Source organism: Rhinatrema bivittatum, chromosome 7, assembly GCF_901001135.1.
Source record: "Rhinatrema bivittatum chromosome 7, aRhiBiv1.1, whole genome shotgun sequence".
Lineage (NCBI taxonomy): Eukaryota > Metazoa > Chordata > Amphibia > Gymnophiona > Rhinatrematidae > Rhinatrema > Rhinatrema bivittatum.
Window position 1 is genome coordinate 277548642 of NC_042621.1, and position 23139 is coordinate 277571780.

The following is a 23139-nucleotide window of genomic DNA, read 5'->3' on the forward strand; positions in this document are numbered from 1 at the left end:
AGAATACCATAGAGGCCGAGCAAGCAAAAATGCTCAGTGAGAAGCAACATCGAAATGGTGATCCTACTGCATGGAAACTCTCGTTTACTTTTACTGCATGTAGGTACCCTAAACCTGGGAAATCTGAAAACTGCACATCAATTTGAATAGTTATTTGTTCAGTAGATACATTAGTATTGTCAGTTATATTTCTTGCGAGTTTAGCTTTTTTTTTTTTGCTATACACACTGTCAGATGTATTAAATATTTTCCCTATAAACACAAAATGCAGAAATGCCTTTAGTGCATCTGGCCCTATAGTTTGCAAGAACTTTTAAACCAACACTAGCAGAGGGTTAATATTTTCACGTCTCCCTTCTAATACAGTATGTTCTGTAAACCAGATGCAGGTAAGACTGAGATGATAGTCCTGTGCTGGTTCATTGATGAAGGAGGCATTGGGCGTTAATAAACCCATCCCTATTTTTTTGTTTGTAGAACCACATACTTTGTGTGCTGTGCTGCAGTTGTATTTGTCTGGTTTCCAACCTCCTAAGGCATTCCAGACTTACGCTTGTGATCTAGCTTTCACCGTCACTAAGGTTTTGCTTAGGCAGCGGGAAGATTTTTTTTTTTTTTTTCATTTTTGGGATCCTCCCCTTGTCTTACCTGTACGTTTTTGTGGGAGGCTTTAGGGGTCTATAAAAATCTCCCCGTAGCATGTGATGTGGGTGATTGCCTTCCCCCAAGAGGAGTGATCAGAAGGTCTTTGTGGATCGACCAGGAGGAGAGAGGGTTTCTCTGCTTTGCAGTGGAGGGAGAACCCAGGGAGTTGCAATTTTGAGTGGAATTGGATTCCCCCCCCCCTGCCTCTCTCCTCCCCGGTATCTGGAAGGGCTAAGCTTGGATTCTTTTGGCCTTTGCTAAGAGCCTAAACCAAGGGGTGACGAGGGCGTTGAGATTTGTGAACATTCCAGCAAGAGTTGCTGGAGCGATCTGATTCTGAAGACTGGGTTTTTTGAAATAAGGATTATCCCCCTTTTCCCAGCAGTTTGGATGCCGGAATTGCAATGGGGATATCCTCCTCTTTGAGGGGAAGATTAGAATCACTGGTGCTGGCGCAGAGGAGAGAATAACTGCAAGGAGGAGAGGCAGGAATAAGGAGACCATGGCTTTTCTTATACTGATTTTCCTCATGTTGGTTTTGATCTTTACAGTTCTTGCCCTGCATTCTGATGTTTAAACTAAAGTTAATTTTTGTTGAACACCTATTTGGACTCGGAGACCCTTTCTTTTCCTGTGGATAGTAGGACATGGTGTATTTGTGCTTTCTTGATTTTTTTTTTTTATGGTATTTTCTTTACTTTTTCATGGTGTCTCTTGGCTCCTCCTGAAGAACCCCTTGTACAGCAAAGACGGGCAGTGGTTTGTGTCTGGATTGAAGAAGCCTCCATAGACATGTCCATGCTAACACAGAAAAGATCCAGGTGACCCATCCAGTCTGCCCAGCAAGCCTCTTATGGTAGTATCTGCCACACCGTGCAGGATACTCCATGTTTCTCTTAAGGGTAGTGATTACTGCTCCATGCAGTTATCCCCAAGTCTTACGATAAGAGTAACAATATTTACAATCAATACCAAGCAACTGTCAAACCCATAAAAATATTATTGCTAGCAACATTTTTACTGGGTGAGGAGCCTTCTTGAAAATTCAGACAATGCTGCTTGGTGGCCTTTGCTTTTGGATTTGGCCGTAGAAGCAGTCCAGTGCTGTCAGTACCTCAGAGTGTAAAAGTCGGGGTCCAAGTTGGTTGTTGTCTGAATCCAATTCCCCTTTTCTCCCCCTGCCGAAGGGGAGATCGATGTTGCAGTTGTGTCAAAAACATCAAGGCTTCTTGGTTAAGGGTATTAATGCCTATGCCTACTGCTAAGGGTAGTATCTGCCTCTCCATGCAGGTTACCCCTATGCATATCAGTACCCCAGACCTGCATTGGTTGCTGTCTGAATCCAATTTCCCATTTTCCCCCTGCCGTTGAAGTGGAAAGTGATGTTAGAGTTGTGTCGAAAGTGGGCCCAGGAAGTTAAGTTCCCCCCATCTCTGCAGAATGAATCTAGCAACGTAGCTCCCTGGATGCAGCACATCACCCAAACAGGGGTCTCGCTGCATACTGTAGCTAAATGTATCTGTGGGGTTTTTTTTTGGGGGGGGGGGGGGGTTGTCTGTTTCATGTCACGGTGGTATCCATTACCTGCAAACCAACTGAATGTTACAACTCAGCACGCAAAGCTTTCTTAAAATCAGTGTCCTGGTTTTACAGAATCCCAAAGACTATTCCTCTCTGTTTTAACTTTAAGTTCTTATTACCTCTGTTCTAAGTGTATAAATTATTATCATTTAGTAATGATTTCACCTAAAACCGGGGGAGGGCGGAAATCAGTTAATAAATGTGCGAGGGATAGCTCCTCATGTCATTCTGAATTCTGACATGTGGCATTGTGTACAGAGGACAACACAGGGGATGACTTATGGACCCAAACATCCTTAAGACATAAGTCGACTTTGCCTGTTGTGACCAGGGAAGTGGATCCTTGGGCCGGCCGGGCGGAGAGAGGATGGAAGAGATCTCCGCTGAGGGAAGCAGGCCGGTAGGTGGATCAGAAGCTGAAGACTGATGAATACTTCGCCCTGGAAGCCCGAGATCCCCCCAGGAGGAGCCCTTGAGGATCCGGACCGCTGGGACTTAGGCGGGCTACGGAGGTCGGAGAGACGAGAAGACGGACCAGGGTCAGGACAGGCGAAGATCAGTACACGAGAAGACAAGCCAGGGTCAGAACCGACGACAATCCGAAGGGAAGGATACCGGCACCTGGAACTGCAGACAGGAGCGGCAGCGAGAGCAGCAGCGAGACGGGTCCCAGCGAATGGGGACCCACAGGGCTGGATGCCGGGAGACCTGGAACTGGATCCGAGGCGGGAGCCGAGAAACAAGCAGGAACAGGCAGGAACTGCAACTCACCACTCACAAGGAGTCAACCACGTAGCAAGGCAGGGATCTTCGGTCAGACGCCGGGTTTAAATCCCCGCCAGCGTCTGACGTCCTAGAAAGGAGCAGGCCCAGAGGGTCCCCGGACTTGCTGGCACTTCTCCCCGAGCGCCAAGGTAAGGACCCGGTGGCGGGGGTCGCGACCGCAACATTGCCAGCATCAAAACAAAAACAAACAAACAAAAAAAAAACTGATCAAGAGGAGGATGAGAAAGAAGATGAATTGAAGGTTAGGGTTTCCAGTGTACTTAGCATTTTCCCCGTAGATACAAATTGGGAGAACATTTTTCTGGAGAGGGATATTCAGTATTTCCTAGAGTTAAAAAAAAACCCCAAAAACCCACCTGATATGACCCCAGTCTATAGAAATTGCGGTGAAACATACTGTGTGTATATATATATATATATATATATTGAAGAAATAAACAATTGAAAGGCGTTATTTCCCAAAGGCGTCATGGGAATTTCGAATGCAACAGATCAATACTGATGAACAGATTGAAGAAGTTACAGTGTAAGGCACCGGTTGCATGGTCAGAACTTCCTCCTTCTGATTCATTTTTAGCGTAGGAGACGTTTGCGTGGGGAAAGTTTTTCTTTGTTTTGATTGGTAAGAACAATTAGATTCATCCTGCTCTCCTAGATCACAATATAGCCAATGAAAGCTGGGGAACGTATTATCTCACTAGTAAACTGGGCAGTACATTTTAGACATTTAAGAAAATGAATAGGTCACAGCTTGCGTATAATTCGTTAACTATGTGTTTGGTTACCAGCTTTCACTTACTGGTATCAAAAATATTTACCAGTCCCCCCCCCCCCCCCCCCCAGGATTTGTATGATATTTGGGGGGGTTAATGTGGAAATTTAAAGGTCAAACCTGCTGTTGACTCTTACTGGAAATTGTAATCTTCAATGTGTGGCAACAAAGCTGTTTTTTTTCCCCATTAATATCTTTCTGTTTTGATGAGCTCGATTTAAATTGTTTAGTTTTATGTTTTTACTAAAAACAAAGTCCCCCAAAAAAGAATCAGCTTATCTTAAAGCATTTTTAAGATCGTACTCAAAATTAACCAGATTTTAGAATTATTTCTTATTTCTGCCAGTATGTAATCTGTTTAAAGGTTTATATTGTAAATGTTAAGTTCAACTCACTATAACCTTTAAACAGATTGCATAATAGCAGAAGTATGAAACAACTGTAAAATATGGTTAATTGCGATCATAAAAATGTCTTAAGATATTCGCAAAAAGCAGTTAGATATTATTAAAATGTTAATTTGCTGTATGGGGAAATGAAACAGACAAGTAAGAGTACAAACATTATATTATATACATTCAAGTTTGCTGATGATTTGCTTCGGTGGAAAACAGAATCCTGATTTTTTTTTTTGGCTGCTAGTGTTGCAAAATGTCTCTTTCTATATAGTACTAGTGCTTAAGAGGGATAGAATTGGTTAAAAAAAAAACTAAACCCATAAAACAGAGATCATACATTGAGTTAAGAATATAAGAAATGCTGTGCTGGGTCAGAGCAAGGTCCATTAAGCCCAACATCCTGTCTCCCACAGTGGCCAATATGAGTCACCTAAAAGTACCTGACAGATCCCAGTATGAAAGTCTGTTTCATGTTGCTTACCACAATGAATTTAGAGGTATAGAAACCAAATCTATCTGACTAATAATTATTTATGAACCTTGTATGCCAGAAACTTGTTCGAATCTTTTTTTTTTTTAAACTCTGTTATACTACCGGACATATAACCACATTGTCTGGCAACAAATGACGTAGCTTAATATTGTGTGTTGACTAAAAACAATATTTTGTTAAACTGGTTTTTAAATCTTCCACCTTTTTCAGGAAGTGTCTTAGTATTGTTTGACAGCGTAAGTAACTGTTCCCTATTAACCTGTTCCATACCACACATAATTTTATAAACTTCTATCATCTGAGGTGCAGTAATTTATGCGGTAGGCCCAGGACCACTGGGCTCCCGAGTAGATTCCTTATAATCTATGCACAGTTGCTGCTTGATAGTGTCTTGCTCTGCCTGTGGCAAACTGGCCTGATATCTTAGCCATGTCGCCTCCCACAAGGCCAGTCGCTTCTTTGACGCTCTCCTTGTATATGTGAGTTAATCATTTTTATTTAAATATTGAGTCTCCTGAAGCCCCTGCAAGCTATTATCAAAAAATAGAGTCATTGCATAAAACGATATTTACGTTCTGTTTATCAATATTGTTTTGGTAGGGCTTGCCTGGTAGGCATGCCCCATACTAAAAGAAAAGCCAGGATCAGAGAAATTGCAACATCTACTCCTGACCCTGCAACATTACAGCCTAAGATTTCTTCGTTTTTTGCATCTACACTGGGTAAAGATCCGGAGGACAGGGCCGCTGTAGTACTAGACTCGGAGCGGGAGTCGGTTCTACTGGCCGAGACAATATCACTTAGCCCCGGAGCTCCTAACACTCCATCACCTCCGGCTCAAATGAAGCTGGGACATGTTGATTCTTTATTGGGGGCAGTTAGTCCTGATAAAGTGTCACTTTTAGAACTAGAAACAGAAATGAGTGGAGAGCAACCTGGGGAGGGGAGGGGGGAGGAAGAACTTAAGGAGTTGAATGTAATTATTTCCCTAGATATCTCGGAGGTTACAATGGGTTCAATATGGAATGCTATAAAATCTTTGGAAAAAGCTATATTAAATTTATCTCAGAACATTTCTAAGACACAGCAGGGCTTCTCTAATCTTGAAAATACAGTTATTTTAAATAAAACAAATATAGAAAAGTCTGAAAAACGTATAGAAAACGTAGAAGCTTTCCAACAAAAGTTTGTAAAAGTAGAATTGATTAATGATAAGAAAATAGAATATTTGGAAAATTCGATGAAATATCTGAATTTAAGGATTCTGAATTTTCCTATGATTAGATTAATGCCTGCTAAGGAAATGTTTAATAGTTATTTAATTAATATATTGAAAATACAACAACAGAATATGCCAGTAATCTCAAAAATATATTATTTGCCTTTAAAAGTAACACCTGGAGTTTCAGCTGCTGAGGGAAATTCAGAAGAGTCGTTAGATGTCTCTGAAATGTTAGAGATATCTATCGACACTGAAATTAAGAAAAGGGCCACATTGTTTGTGACTTTTGTCTTCATTGCAGATCGGGACGCAGTCTTAAGACTGTTTCTTAAACATAGATTACAGTTATTTCACGGCCACAAGATCTGGGTATTTCCAGATCTGGCCAGGTCCACTCAACTTAGACGGAAAAGTTTTCTGGAAGTTAGACCAGCAGTTGAGGCAATTGATGCTAAAATGTTGTTGAAATACCCATGTAAATGCGAGATTTATTTTTCTAATCACAAATATATCTTTTATGAGGTCACTCAACTCCAAAAGTTCCTGAGCTCTCATACCCCGAAGACCCCAGTAAATGGTTAGAAGCAATCAATATTGTACTATCCAGTTAAAACTCTTTATTCTATGTATAGGGGCTTGTTCCCTAATTTTCAATGTAACCGCTTATTTTTCCTTTATAATAGCTAGCATTTATGTTTACTTAGATTAAGACAGGGTCTACCTGTATTTCATTTGTAATGTAATGTTATAAAAATTGGAAAAATTCAATAAAAAGAAAAATTAAAAAAAAAAAAATATTCAAAACACAATAAGTTCACCATCCGAGATTGCCATTGTGACCTCTCCGGCCTGTCCTCTACTATCCACTTCGCCATTATAGTCTGAAAGCCAATCACCATGGCTTTCTTTGCAAAAATAACATCCACATTGGCCATCCCATCCATGTCTCTAGGTAGCAGTCCAAGGAGACAAAAGTGAGGGTCCCTACGGATGTCGGAACCCAAAACCCCACCAACCTCCAGTAGAATCGCATTCCAAAAGTTTTCTATCTCCAAGCCTAATAGCCCTAACCTGTTTAGCCTTTCTTCATAAGAGAGTTGATCCAGCCCCATAATCATTTTTGTTGCACTTTTGCATACGTTTTCTAGTTCTGTTTGTGATGGGTGTCCTTAATTAGGTCTTGGTCACTAGAAATTTGCCATTGGAGGAATTCTAAAAGGATGTCACCTAACCTTTGCTCTTGGGGTTATGGTGATGTGTTGGTGTGGCAGAGGTTTAGTAAGGGTATTTGGAATGTTTCTTTAAGAGAGTGCTTTGAGAGAGTACCTCTGGGAAGAACTTCCTTGGTGTCAATATAAGGAGATGCATGCTCTGAGTGGGACTGTGCCTTTTCTTTTGGACTTGGGGGCAACCATCTAGCCAGTGTCCAGCAAGGCCATGGCTCCAGGATTCCAATACTAGACTCCTGGGCAGTTCCAGGCAATCACCTGGGAGGAATCGCGGACTATCAAGTTGTTTGGAACACATTCCTCGACCAGACAAGAAGATGTATGAGGAGTGTGAATGCAGAATACTATTTCTTCTTGAAGAAGAGGGACTAATTTTCCCGTCTTTATGCTAGAGGGGAGGAAGGAAGAAGAGAGAAGGAAATCCTTAGAAGAAGAAGGTTTTGTGGTTGTTGCTTTTTGCTACTAACTTAGTACCTGATTTACTAAGCATTTTTGCTATAGACACAGCCTCAGTGAATCAGGCCCATAGTGCTGTATAGAATCTGTGAACTCTGATGTAATCAGTGAGTTTTTAAGATTTATTTACCTCTGACTGCTGGAAAATCCAGATTGGAAAGTAGAAGGGTTTTTTTTTTTTTTTTGTTTCAAGATGCCTTTGTGTGAGACCGTCTTTAATCCCAAAGTGTGGATTCGTCAACCCATAGAAGAATTTGGGTTGCAGTCTGAGTGCTCACGGAGGGGGAAAAATATGTTGAGCTCAATTTCCCTGTCCAGCTTCAGAAATAGAGTCCTTGCCTCTGGTGCAGATCCAGTACACCATCTGCCTGACCATTTTTATTTTGTGAACCCACAGAGTCTGGTGCTTAGCTTACAAATAGGCATCAAGTGCTCTATCGTTTTATGTGCTCCAAAAGGGAGTTACATGCTATATGTTTTTTGAGATGTAATGACCAGAATTGCACACATTGCTCAGATGGATACAGAGGCATTACTGTATTTACAGTTTTGCTTTCTATTCCTTTCCAAATTATTCCTAACATTTTATTTGCTTTTTTGACTGCTGCTGAAGATTTCAACGTGTTGTTTACAATTACCTGAAAGTCCTTTTCCTGGGTGGTAATGCTTAATATGTAACCCAGCATTGCATTACTTGGCACTTGTCAACATTACATTTCATCTGCCATTTAGATGCTCAGTTTCCCAGACTCACTATGTTCTCCTGCAATCCCTCAGAAACAGCTTGTGTTTTAACTACTTTAACAATTTTACGTCATCTGTATATTTGATCACCTTGCTTAATGCTCCTTTTACTATATCATTTATGAATATCTTAAGCACTAGTCCCAGTACCAGGGGCGGCTCTATCATGAGGCAGGGCGAGGTGGTCGCTTTAGGCGGCAAAGCTTTGAGGCGGCAAAAAGTGTTCCACCAAACTCTCCATCTGCAGCTGCTTCACCCTGCCGTTAGGTACAGTTCTGCAAACAAGCCTGAAGGATCCCCATCCTCAATGGGCAGGAAGAAAAAAACAAAACAGCAGTGATGTAAATTTGATGACAGGCCCACAGGGTCTCCATCCCCTGTGGGCAAGAAGAAAGGAAGCGGTGGCCGACAATAACCACTTTTGATGACGCGCCTGTGGGGTCCCCAACCCTTGCAGGCAGGAAGAAGGAACCAGAGAGGCAGCGTAGTTTCAAATGAAATGCCTGCACAGTCCCAGGCCTCCGCAGGCAAGAAGAAAGGGACTAGGGCAGCAGTGGTGAGCTTTGGTAATGTGTCCCAGGCCGAAATAAAACTGTGTGGCAGCAAAGATGATTACCTGCAGAATTACTCCCCCATCCCCCGCGGGCAGTTAGGACACAAGGAGGAGGGGGAGAGGCGATGCACTGGCAGCAAAGGGAAGGGAAGGTGAGAGAACTAATGTTCCCTTTTCTCCTCACTTAGCTGTGAATGAGAGGGAAGAGAAGAGGAGCTGCCCTGAATGAGTGAAAGGGGAGGGGTTAGAGAGAGGAGAAGGGAATGGAAGGTGACCTAGAGGGAAGAAAGGGGATTGCCTAAGATGGAAGGGGTGAGGAAGGGGGGAGAGAGAGGGAAGGGGATGAGTGCAAGGGGGAAAAGGGGTAGGGGTGAGTGAGAGGAGGAAGGTTGTCGAGAGCGAGTGGAAAGAGAGTATTGTGAGTGAGATTGGGAAGGGGAAAAGGGGGTAGGAGTGAGTGAGTAAGGGGGAAGAGCAGAGGAGCAAGAATGTATTGTGGGGGATATGAATGAGTGAGAGTGCATGGCCAGTAGAAAAAGATGGCTACCTAGAGTGCCACGGTTTTGGTTGTGGTACATTTGGGTCAGGACTGCGACGATTGCAGCTCCTTTTTCTTCTCACCCATGTGGACCCAGCATAGGAACCTGTTGCATGGGCCCATATGGGTGGGAAGAAGGAGGTAAAATAACTGCAGCCAGAAGGAGCAGGAGTAGCGTTAGGCTATGTGGCCATAAGAGAGCAGGAGGGGCTCTGCCTAAGTCCCAAAGGGAAAAAGTAGTCCTATCGACTGTACAGGCTATAGGTGGAGGTTGCTACATCTTGTGCATTCCAGAGGAGGAGAGAATGTGTGTGTGTGTGTGTGAGCATGTGAGAGAGTTTGAGCGTGTGTGTTAATGAAAGAGGACGAAGTTTGTGTGCAGTTCCCCTCCTCCCATTCTTCCATGACAATCTCAAAGTGACTGGAAATAAAAAGTTCACAGGTAGAGTGATACTTTTTTTTATCCTTATTAGTTTTAATTATTGGGTGTTTGATGTGTCTACTCTTTTTAACATTTAATTGTTTTTTTGGGACTATTTTAATAAATCTTATGAGTTTATTTAATGTTCTGTTTGTCAGCTATTTTGAAATATTACATTTCTTATTATGTTTTTAATATAATTATACTTTATATTTCTTGATTGTAGTTGTTATATGAGGAACGGTGATGATTCTGTTTTTCCATTGTTGCAATCAAATGGAGTCTGTCTTGTTCAATTTCTAGTTCAATTTTTGCTGGACATTTCCATGTATGGTCTTATTCTCTATTTCATGAGGCTGTGTTCTACATGTACAACCGAGGTGAAATATTCTGCTATGTATAGTTTCTGTGGCAGGTTCTGTTTTTCTAATAGGAGATATATTTGTGTTTTCGGACCTGGTGTAATATTTGTAGTGTTGCTTTTCATAGGTAGAGTTGATACTGTTTGAGTGCTAGCAGCAGTTAGTGCTGTTTTGGTATGGAAGGTTTACTATTTTATAATTTGTAATGGCTTTCTGAGGGCCAAACGCATATCTAAAACACTTTATAATAGGCCAAATACCATATGTGTTGCAAGTTTCTTGCTTTTTTGCAGGATTTTCTGATTGCCACCATAATTGTGCATGTAAATATAATATACCTGATATAAAACCTATTATTATAAATGAGCAATTTGTAATTGTGTATGGGAGAGCCAGGGAGTGAACAGGGTGGGCGCAAAGCTCTAAACTTCACCTAGGTGGCCAATACCTAGCACCGGTGCAAGGGTCTATAGTGTCCTAAGCAGACCAATATAACACTGCTACCTAGCTCCCCCTGAGTTGAATGTGCTCTCTGACAGCGGTAGATATATAGAGTTATAGAATTATGGTCACCCTCTCTCTCCCTTTGTCTCTCGTCGCACAAACCTAGTGAGTGCTCCGTGACTGCTTTTGCCCTTTTTTCTTCTTTCACATTTGAAAACTGCACCTCACGGTGGTGTTCCCGCCGACTGACACCACCGTAGGTGACTGCCTGGTCCCACCTAATGGTCCCGCCGACCCTGCCAGTACCTTTGCACCGGCCTGGAAAGAGCACTACACACACACACACACATACACACACACACACACATACACACACACACACACACACACACACACACCACAAACCATTCACTCTCTCTCAGTTCCTCAGGGGTCAAATGTTGGGAAAGGGTGGGAGGCAGGTAATAGAGTTCATGGGAGTGTGACAAGGTTACCAACTTCCTGGAAATACCAATAGTACTCTCTCTGCCACTCCTATGGGAATCCTGACCCCTGCCTCCTCTCTTGCTCAGCATTTCAAATCTCAAAAGGGCTAGACTGTAAGGGGGTTCTATCCCCTCACCCCCCTGCTCTGATGTGAACTGCACTTCACTTTGGGGGGGGAGGGGTTAGTATTTCAGGCAGCAGATTGGCTTGAGCCGCCCCTTCCAAAGATAATTCAATGGGAAACGTTCAAGAAGAGAATATTATATATTCTGTATCACACCATTACAAACATTTGCAGGAACTGATCTGAATTACAACAGCACAGGCTTTTGTATTCGTATGAAGCATTAAGTAATCCCACTATAAATTCTGACTACGCCTTCCAGAGCTTTCAATTTCCTTACAATTTGTAAAAAAAAAAAAAAAAAAAGAAAGAAAAAAGAATTAGACTATGAAAGCTTTCTTGAAATCTCAGGGGCTTTCCAGTTTTCAATTATTTGAGCCATCACCAAACAGAAACTCTCTTAAGATGAGTGGTTCTTTTCCAAATTATAATGCAGAATAAATGAAGACAGCCGTTCTATAATGGAACTCATCAGGGACTTGCTGCTGGAACAAGAGATGCTGAGAGCAGGATTTTGCATTGGATAAAAGCTGGGGGTCTGTCTAAACTGCTAAACCTTTTTTTTTTTTTTTTTTTTATAGAGGGGAGTGTGATTGAGCTTTGAAAAATACTAAATTCTTTTTCTGGGAATGTGAAGCTAGGACCTTCAACTCCCTGGGTTTGCCAGGCCTGGCCATGCACCACTGTCTCCTTCCCTCCACTGGGTCTGACAGTGCATGGCTGTTTCCTTTCCTCATCAGATGTGGTGGTGCAGAGCTGTCTCCTTTCCCCACCGTGCCTGGCGCAGTGCCTCTGCCTCTCCTGCCTGCTGGGATCAGCAGCGGTGGCGACTATGGCACAATGTATAGTGGCATGTCCACGATCGGCTGTGGCAGCTTTGACAGTGGTAGGAGATTGTCCATGATTAATAAATCAAGGTAGGCGTCTTGAGATGCACAACGTAAAAAAAAAATCTTTGTCTTATAAGTAAGCTAATAAAAGTGCAGAAGAATAATATTGAGTGTGGAAAGTGCCACTGACGGAGCTCACTGCAAGTCCTGGGCAGCTGGGTGACCTTGTGAAGCTTGATGAAGCTTTCAGGACACAATCCTTATGAGACTACACCTGCAAAGGAGTAGCAAGAGTTTCAGTAGCTACATAGGTCCTGAAGAAAAATTATGCAATGACCTTTATAGCATCAACAAAAGAATTATCCAAAGGTGATGCAATGTGTGAGTTTTTTCATGAACTACCTTCTTCTTTAGGGATGCAAATCAGAAGAAGGGACCCATATAAACTTCTAAAGCCCATGTACAGTGTCTTCTTTAGGTAATGCTTGTTTGACTAAGAACATAAGAACATGCCATACTGGGTCAGACCTAGGGGCCATCAAGCCCAGCATCCTGTTTCCAACAGTGGCTAATCCAGGTCATAAGAACCTGGCAAGTACCCAGTACTGGTAAAAGCTATCACAACCTATCAAGAAACAGGAAGAATTCCTGTATATTAGAACATGTTCTTGCTGGTTAAAATGTTAAAAACATCTACATAATTCAATAGTAACAGACTAGCATATCTGGCCATGCAATATCCAGTAGCAGCAGAACAAGTTTTACCATAGTAGTGGGTATTCACAAAACAATCCAATTATCCTTCAAACTATGATGAGCCACAACAAAATATCTTATGACTTTACTTCTGCAGAGGATGCTTTTGTATACAGATTCACCACTGAATCCTTGCATATAAATCCACTGTGGAGCAGAAGCTTCTGAAATATTTTACAGTGATTAAACTAATCACATTTAATTTCAAAATTCCTGGACTGCATAAGCAATTAGTAAGGCTGGGTTTGCAAAAAAAAGAAAAAAAAGTAATTTTGTATCCTTTTTATTTTGTGTCATTTTATATTTATTTTGTCTTGTTTTAATTTCAGTTTTTGTTTTTGCATGCTCTATTTGCAAATTGCATGCATGAAACAAACGAAAACATAATCTTTTATTTTTCTCCTGCTTTCAAAATGACATGGAACAACACAGAAAATGTTCTTTGAAATGACTGCATGTCACTAGTGCCTTCTCTGGGGTAGCCCCTGAGCTTTTGAATTCCATTCCTTATGAGCTGAGAGTTTTGTCTTGTACAAAGATGTTTAAGACCTTGTTAAAAAACATACCTCTTCGGGCTAGCTTTTGACTAAGTTGTTTTTGTAAGCCTATTCATTGAGGGCACTGAATTTTTATGTTGTTGTGCAAGGTTTGTTTGGTTTTTTTTTTAAGGAAAGAAATAAGAAAGGAAAGAAGAGGAAGATAAAAGGGAAGGGGAAAAAAGGATTGTTTTTATATCATTGTCTGTTTGTTGCTTTTATATTGTTTGTTATATTGTTAATTGTGTATTTTTTTTATTGTTAATTGCCTATGGCCACGGTATTGGCAGTATACAGTTGAGGTTGATATTCAACCACGGAGTGGCTAGCTAGCTAGATATAGCTATCCACTAACTTAACAGGCATATTTAGCAATGCAGCTGTGCCACTTCATATCCTCGTCTATCTTAAAATTAGCTGGTTATGTCAAACTGGCTAACTTTAGGACAGCCCTATGGGCCAACCAGAGTTAGCTGCATTGGTTCTAACAAGAGGAGTTGATTTGTACACTGCAGTCTCTGCTAGCTGCATTGTACAAATCAATTCCTTTTCATCGCTTATAAGGACTAAAATGTTTAATGATGTCAGTTTTACAATGGATACCATCTTCAGAAAACTCTCCCTGAATTGAAGTGCCACCACCCCTTACAATGGTGCATATATTGAGTGTCAGGCTTAGTCTCTCTCTCCCTCCTGTCTCTTTCCCTCCCATGAGTAAAATATGGGCGAAGAGCACTTTAAAACCTTTTAAAACAATTTTCAAAAGGAATTTAGATCCCCGGGTTTGAACGTTTGCTCTGGACACAGTGACTCAATATTGCCGCTTGGTTTTACAATGTGGGTGTACGTTCGGCCACTTTTCAAGCAGGCATTCCCCAGATGTCATTTGATTCTGGCGGGGAGAAAACTCTGCATGTATAATTGGATTTTTTGATTATGCGTGCTTGAGTATCTTCCCATGGAATCTCAGCCGCAATAGCGGGGGCGAAGCATGCAAGCGCTTTCGTACCTGTGCAGCTAAAGGCACGTGGATACAAACCTGCACACTTACTTTGCCACCGGTAGCTCAGCGAAAATGAACACACAACCCCCCACCCCCCCACGTGCATAAATCTGAAGGGAAAAATGAATACAGGAAGAGGCCTAAAAGCTTCATAAGAGCTCTTTTTCTTCAGTACAGAAAAATGGAATGTTCTGGGGTTTCAATGCACCTAAATTCTGTTCCCCCATTCCCCCCCCCCCCCCCCCCCGCTCCTTTTTTAAAACCAATGGCCAAAACTATCATCGACACTTAGAAAAGAAGTGAGTGAGACCCTTGCAGCATGGTTACAGCTCACAGCCGTCAGAGAGGTCCCGTAAGGTATTTATCTGAGCATTGCTTGTTACCTTCCCCTAGTAAACTGTGAAGCTCCCACCATTGCTCACTCAGTCCTACTCTCAGGCTGCAGAATTGTTTCCCAAAGAGAAGAGACAACGGAGCTGAGGCTAAATCACGGTGTGCTGGCTGCTGCCAGAAAATGATTATATTCTCCCGGAAAAGGAGAAACCAATTGCAAGGTCCTCACGTGACTTCTGTGTGGCAAAGGAGATCTGTGATGATTAATTTATTTTGTGTGAAGAACAAGTGTTTAGTTCTGCTTTTACAATAAAGTGATTTTGCTCGTCCAATAATTTCAGGGAAGGAGTTTTGTTGGGAGGAAGGGGGTGTTTACCGTTTTGGTTTTTTTTAACTCAGCCCATGGTCAGTGTGCAACATTCTCTCAGATCCTGTACAAGAACCCCAAACCTTTCTATCTACCACAGTAGGGCATGCCCGAGGTTACTTATGCAATCAGGAAATATTTGCTAGAACCCTTTTTCTGTCTTTTAAGAATAGTTTGCTTTGGTCTGTTCAACCTTTCCGGCATTGTGATGCCTCTTGTTCTAATGACAAGCATTTCTGGGCTGGCCCGATGGCTCGTTGTCAGCGCCGCCATGCGAAAGGATCTGAGTTCTCCTAGACCCTTCTGCTTCCAGGGTTAGCCAGGGATGCAGCAGAGGAAGCGTTCACAGGCGAGTGGCGAGTGTGAAATCGCAACACTTATGGCCAGTTTTAGGGCCCATGATTGTGGGCTCCAGAAGGAGCCCTGGTCCATTGCCCCTGGTCAAAGACTAAAATAAGTTGGAACGGGATACAAAATAGGGAAAAATATCCATGGGTAGTTGCGAATGAAAGCACACGATGCCTGATCCCAGGTGAGTCGGAAGCCCAAAGAAAGAAGAGGAAATGGCTGGGTCAAAACCATTCTTGTGGATTACAGAAGCAACGGAGGAACACAAAACGTGATGGCAATCTAGGACCTGAAGGCCCATGGGGTGAGCCCAAATTGCTTGCTGTTACATAATATACTAACATACTGACTGATGGCAGATAAAGACCAAAATGGTCCACCTAGTCTGCCCAGCAAGTTTTTTCCTAAGTTTTTAAATTATTATTATTTTGTTAAGGGTAATAGCAGTTGTCTTAGCTGATAATTAATCTCAAGCTTTCCTTGATTTCCATCACTGTTTGTCCCTGGGAGGTGGTTCCATGCATCCACTGCCCTTTCTATTAACGTGAAGAAATAGTGTGCTGTGCTGCGTCTCTGTCTAACTTCCATGAGCTTTGGGAGACATTTTCAAAGAGCGCAAAGTCTGCAGGTCGCTTTTACCCATGCCATGTTGATACAGATTTTCAAAGCGAAAGCACACGCACACTTTTGCTTTGAAGATGACCCCGGAATAATGACCCACAGACATTTGCCCCTGGCCGTAGATTTCCCTGCAAAATTTACATGCATGCTTTTTCAAATTAAAAAAATATGCATATAAGTCAGAACCCCTCCCTAACTCTGTCTCCCTTCCTCGCCCAAGAATGCCTCTTGAGTATGCAGGTAAAAATACACGCATAAAGCCTCTGTGTGCCTATTATTATTTGCATATTGGGCAGGCACTGATTTACCTATGGAAATGGATTTTAAAAGTGTCCCCTCTGTTATGACCTTTTTTTCTTTTTTACAAGTTCCTTTCCACCGAAAAATGCTTGGTTGTGCAGTGCTTAAACTCTGGAGGTATTTAAATGTCTCAAGCATATCCTCGCCTATATATTTTTTAAAACATTTTTTTCATGCAGAAAGGATAAGCACCTTTTCTGTGTACAGATTGAAAAGCCTGTTTCTAGCTGCTGCTCGTCTCTTCTTCCCTGAATTGTTTGATGGGTGATGCAGCCAGAAAGTGTCACCGACCCTCAGGTTATAAAAAAAAAAAAAAAAAAAAAGATTTAAAGCAGTTCATTAAATGTCAGACTTTAGAAGGCTCTTTTTCTTGAGACTCAGAAAACTTGAAAAGTTTTCTTATTTCCCATCATCTCGATGGCTCCTTATGGTACTAGTGCATTTTGAGTTCTGAACCTAAAATGGAAGCAAAAGGCAGATTGTCAGCTGAGCCTTCTGTAGTTGCTTCTCCCAGAAACTTGAGGAACAGAAACCTGCCTGTGGAGGGTCTGAGCAACATTTAAAGGAAACTTGTATTGGGCAAAATGAAGGTTTCTTGTCTGTGATAAGGTGAAATTTCTCCAGCTAGAATTGGATATTTTGTGGTTATATAAACAGGCTCCCGCTCGTCACCGTGCTACATTTGTCCTGCAGATGCCCAGGAGGGTCCTGCTGCGTTGTATGCAGTATTTCCAGCAGGGGCACTGACTAATCAGCGTGGCGTGCCATGTTCCTTGCCAAATCAGAAAACAGGTAATGGTTGAGACTGTGGACAGCAAGGGTTCCCAACCTTTTTGGCTGTGCAGACCCTTATTGACCTCCAAAATGTTCAAGGACTCCAGTGTATCCCCCACCATTCATTCTGTCCCCCATTCTGTAGCAAGCGTGTTCCCCAAGTATAAAAGGGGGGTTTCTGGAGATTGGTGGGAGGAGTTGGGAGGAACTTGCCCAAGGGGGACTTCTCTTTAGGGAGAGAGCTCTGCGGGGGCTTTTCCGCCTTAAGGAGAAAGGCTCAAGGCCAAAAACGTGTTTCTCCCCCTACGGAGAAATAACCAAGGAATCTGACCAGAGTGCCAAGGAAGGAGGATTGGAGTTCTGCTGCCTGTGGAAGTCTTTGAATGGAAGAGGTTCTATATATATATATGAGAGATTCTATATATATGAGAGGTTCTATAATATGAGAGTCTGGGATACCGGGGAACTTCCTAGTTGTTGCCCGCAGGAGAAGCTGGGGAGCAGTAATCGGTATGAAGAGAGCCACTGTGTGTCTAATGTTTTTGTACCTATGACCATGAGTGTCATAACTGTAAGAAGAGATAAGGCAAACAAAACAGAGTATACAGTATGAGAACTGGGGATAACCTGGGCTAATGTCTGCAGAGAGCTGAGAAGGATTTTGTGGTAATTCTCCTGTCTCTGGGGGAGAGGTATCTATTCTGGTCGGGAAAAAAAAGTTTGTTAATGTATTATTGGTTGATGCTTTCTCTGGAGCTTGGCTGGGGACACCTGTGAGCCCTGAAATTCTCAGTGGCTTTTTACAGTGTTGTCAACTCTGATTGCTGGCCAGCCCCAGAAATAAAAGTTTGTTTGAAGATATCTCTCTGGTGTGAGACACCCCCCCCCCCCTTTTCATTTCAATGTGGGGATTTGGTGGAAAGACTGGTATCAAAGTGGGAAGAGAGAGGAAGCAGTCAGCCAAGGGCCACAGCAGGGAAAGAGGTGTGATACAGCGATATCTTCATCTCCTGATTAGCCCGGCCATTGCTCCTGCCTCTGGGTCAGGTCCACATGTGAACCCTCACCACAAGACTGGTACTCAGCTCCTAAACTGGCACAGACTTCATGTACATTTTACGTGCCCTGTCTAAGGTCTGTTACATACAGATAATCATTTCTGATATACAGTACTGAGCCTATATTACAATATAAAATGCACTGGGGACTAGATGGCTCTGCAAAATGGCACAGGGCTATAGGGCCTTTCACCTCCATCTAGCTGATTTGGATCTGGCTGAGGTCAGCTATGGCTGCAAGTCATTACCAATTCTGGTCGCCGCATCTCAAAAAAGATATAGTTGCACTAGAGAAGGTAGAGAGAAGGGCAACGATAAAAAGGATGGAACAGGTCTTCTATGAAGATAGGATAAAGAAGTTAGGGCTGTTCAGCTTGGAGCAGAGTCGGCTGAGGGGGGATACAATGTCTATAAAATCATGAGAGGTGTAGAATGGGTAAATGTGAAATCGGTTTTTTACTCTTTCAGATAATACAAGGACTGGGGGGCTCTCCATGAAGTTAGCAAGTAGCACATTTAAAACAAAATGGGGGAAATTCTTATATAGTCTATGCACAACTAAGCTCTGTGTTACTGATCTGATAGTGAATCCCTGGGTAGAACAACAGTCTTATCTTAGGCCAAAGCGGGCGAGCCAAGAGCCAAGACCAGTCCAGTTCCAGAGTCAGTTAGCAGGCAGAAAAGGTCCAAATCCAATCCAAATCAAGGGCAGGCAGCAAGAAGACAATATCCAAGCACTGTCCAGAGTCAGGTACACAAGTATCAAGGGTAATCCAACGAGAGCACCAGCACAAGCAAACCTGTAGCCGAGGCAGTGCTGTGCTGGAAACGAGGCTTTAATTATCAGAATTCCCTGCGTAAACACGGGGACTTCCAGGAGGGGTGACGATGCGCCGTGGTGGGAGGAGCCAGGACGCGACTCACGCCGGGCTGCGCTAGAGCCGGGAGACGCCACTGAACGGCAGCATCGCAGGGAGCTGTCAGCGCCGAGGACCGTCGAGTGGTAACACTCTGGAATTCATTGCCAGAGGATGTGGTTAAGGCAGTTAGTGTAGCTGGGTTTAAAATAGGTTTGGACAAGTTCCTGGAGAAGAAGTCCATAAATTGCTATTAATCAAATTGACTTAGGGAATAGCCATAGCTTTAGGAGCAGGGATTTATTTACTTTTTGGCTATTTGCCAGGTACATGTATCCTGGATTGGCCACTATTGGAAATAGGATGTTGGACTTGATGGACTATCAGTCTGACCTAGTATGGTAACTTCTTTTGTTCTTATGCAATGAATAAAATGTTTCCCATGCACCTAGTAGTCTCTAGGTGTATGTAGAATGATTTGGTGGTTTCAAGTAGATGTGCTGGCACTGGGATTGTTACTACTTAATGATGCAGGCAACCGTCCACTAGAAAGTAGAATCATTCTGCATATGTACAGCTAGTAGTGCTATATAAATTAGTAGAAGTAGCACTAATTGAAATCTTTGTGGTCAATTGCAGAAAAGAGACAGTAAAATGAGTGATACAGATGTGCATTCCTTTGAAATAAAATGAAAAATTTGAACAAAATTTCCCATTTTCTTTCACTTCATTTTTTAAATGAAAGATAAACAAAAAAGAAATTTTGTTTGTTTTCATTCGTTTCATTAAAAAAAAAAAAAAAAAAAATTCACTGCCGCCCGAAAAATAAACAACTCCCAGGCCTTTCCCTCTGCACTGCCCTGAATTCTCTTACCATATTTTCCTTTCTTCACAAGGCGGGAGCGATCTTCAGTCACTCTTGCCCTGCCGGTGGTAGGGCTTAGAAATGGTGCCAGCAGCCTGAGGCCGGTGCCGTTGTTAATTTCTGCCATCCAAAACGGCATCGGCCAGGCCAAGACACAGGCTGGCGCCATTTTGTATGGAAGAAATCAGCAATGTCTGCTGGCACCGTTTCTAAACCCTACCACTGGTGGGATAGGAGCAAACTAGGGATCATTCCTGCCCTGTGAAGAAAGGAGAATATGGGAAGAGGACTCAAAGGGTTGGGGGAGATCAGAGGAGAGGGCTAGGAGCCTTTTTTTTTTTGTTTGTTTTATCCTTCTCCGACTGGGCCTGCCATTTTTCTTTGTTTTTCTTTTTCCATTTTTTGTTTTTCTTCATTTTTAAATTTTTGTTTGTTTTAAATAAACAAAAACAAAACAATACAATACAAATCAATGAAACGAAAGAAATGGCTGTGCACTGCACAGTGCAGTACTGTGCAGTGCTGTGCAGTGCACGGGGCTGTGCAGTGCACGGGGCACGGGGCTATTGAGTGAGCAGGGGAACCAGACGACTCTGTCAACCATAAAGGTATTTCCTGTAGAACGGAGCTGAATCACTTGGGTAGGGCAGCGTGCAGAACATTGCATGGACATTGATAGCAGTGCGTCCGTCGCCTGGATAATGGAGGACTTCATTTTCCAGTGCTGTTAATCTAAGGACTTTTTACTGGAGTATTCTGTATGCACCAAACCCAGTCCTTGAGGACTACCCACCAGTCTGCTTTACAGGATTCCTACAATGATTAGGCATGACATATATTTCAATGTACTGTGCCTACACCATATCCAGATGTGCTTCATGGATTCTCATTGTGTTCTCGAGGACCATCACCCAGTCTGGTTCTCAGGTATTCCACATGTTATGTTACAGGTCTATAAATGACAATTCATAGCAACTTGCATTATTTTTTTTTTGCTTTTAAAGAGTCAAGCAACATTATTAACCCATAATTTTCCAGTTCATTTAACTCACAATAGATTTTAATGTTACTGAACATTGGTACTATGAACATGGAGGCAGATATTCAAAAATTACTGTGTGTCTCAATTTAGGGATTTTTATTTATTTAAAGTCTTTTCTATACCGTCGCTAAGTTATATACCATCGCAGCGGTTTACAAGTAGGCACATAAGTAAGTTTGGTCCTATGTCGCACAGCTTAGTGAATCCCATGGTAACAGGGGGGGCGGGGGGGGGGGAAGCAAGGGGCAGGCCTGCGAAAGCCAGCAGCGATCGCACCACCACAGTGTTATCGCTGCCGGCTTTCGCACCCAATAGCACCACCATGAAAGGTGGTACTATTGGGCGTGCTACTGGCGGCAATAACATGGCTTACCTTATCGCCGCCAGCGAAATTACTGCCACGTCCGCCTCCTCGCCGCCCCGACTCCTCCTCTTCCAGCCCCAACTTTGCCCCGACTCCGCCCCCGGCAACCTATCGCATGCAAAAAGGGACTTTTCACGTGCGATAGGCTTACAAACTAACCCCCTAAGTTAGGTGCCTATTTTAAGCCAAGTTTAGACACCTAAATTTTGGGCTGAAAGATAAGCTCCTAATACTGAGGCTCAAAAATTCGGGACAGCAATTGGCTCCACTCCTGCCCATTTTTTATGGTACTAAAATATAAGAATCTCCTAAAATAGGTGCCTAAGATTAGGTGCTTAGGAGAATTTTTACTGAGGCAGATCTAGGTGCCTAAATCTTACATTTATCGATCTATTGAATATGGGCCTGGACGGAACTAAGTAAACTATTATATGTAAGCAACTTGATACACTTGTGTGGCAGACGTTTTTTAACGCTCCGTTTTAAAATGTTTTAGACTCTATAGGTGGGCCCTTTCCAACTGCTCCTCACCGATGTCACCACAAGCAGAAGCACTATATGCCAGCCCCGCCATGCGGTGGCTTATCCATCAGCCCGCTGCTTTTCCATCCCCATGCCAAGGGATCGCAGATCGTTATGGACATGACGCAGAAAGCGGTGAAGCGGCAAGCGAGCTTCTGCAATGCCATCACCTTCAGCAACAGGCCCGTGGTCATCTACGAACAAGTCAGGCTAAAGGTAGGGAGTTCAACTGGTTCTCCCCCACCCCCTTATGCTCTGTGAGGCAGGAGCAGGCAAAGCAGAGCGGAGAAGGAACCACTTGGCTTCGGGGAGCAGGGAGGGGGTAAGGGATTGGGGAGGGAGGTGGGACGTGGATGGGAGGTGTAGGACTGCTGGGAATGTGAGTGGCTCGTCTCGGCTTTGCTGTGCCAGTGCCATTCTCCCCCTTCCCTCTCCTGTCTCCCGGCGATGCTGGTTTCTCTGGGGACACAAGGGGAGTGACTGGAGCAGGGAAGCCCACGTCAGTACAGAGAAGAGCATTTTGTTCCCTGCTCTGGTCCCCTCCTCCCATGTTGCTGGCCGTACTAACCAGCAGCCATGGTGGTGGTAGTGGTAGAGAGGAGGGGGCTGGGGCGGGGAGCAGCATATTAGTTCTTCTTAGCTTTGCCGTGGTGCACACACTCTCTACTCCATCCCCTCCTCTCCTGCCCTCCAGTTGTTAAGAGGGGACAGGAAGGGAGGGGCTGGAGCAGGAAGCAGAGCAGCTGGTTTTCTGCCGCAGAGTTTTGGGGCACTGCTCAATAGCCAGGCATGGCCACCTGTGCTTTACCACACCCCAGTATAATGTTCACATGAAAGCAAAGGGAGGAAATTTTTAAAATAAGTTTAATAATAAAGGGGATCTATGAGCTAAGCATTTTTCTCATAGACACAAAGCGAGAGAAAACCCTAGGTATATCTAGCACAAAGTATGCTGCTGATTTCTATCCCTCTGGTTCTCTGCTTTTAGTTTTTGCAAAATCACAATTACTGTATCTTTTGCTTTGTTAAGAAATGCCTTGCCCATAGATGTTCTTGCCTCAGAGCTCAGTGTCCTTCACCCATATAATTTGCACGGCTTGTGTTAGTAGGATGTCTCTCCAGTGGCTACGACAGGCTCTTGGCAAGGATTATGGCAGATGTTAACATTTGATACTGGTTTGCCTTTAGTCCGTTTTCTTTTGTGAGCTTGTTTTTAGATGCTGATCAAAACTGGCAATGTGAATATTTTATGACACCACATGAATGTTCACTTGTTCTACTAATACATTTATGTAGTGCTTTATTGGCA

At 43.1% G+C, this 23139-nt stretch overlaps 1 protein-coding gene across 4 annotated transcripts in view; it reads left to right on the forward strand.

Annotated features, from left to right (window-relative positions):
- The window catches only part of NEURL1 (neuralized E3 ubiquitin protein ligase 1), a 459730-nt gene that overhangs the window by 268804 nt on the left and 167787 nt on the right, over nucleotides 1-23139 (forward strand). For all 4 annotated transcript variants that reach the window (XM_029610300.1, XM_029610303.1, XM_029610302.1 and 1 more), the window contains one exon: nucleotides 21805-22046. In XM_029610300.1, the coding sequence (XP_029466160.1) occupies nucleotides 21805-22046 (242 nt within the window). The remainder of the gene's footprint in view (nucleotides 1-21804; nucleotides 22047-23139) is intronic.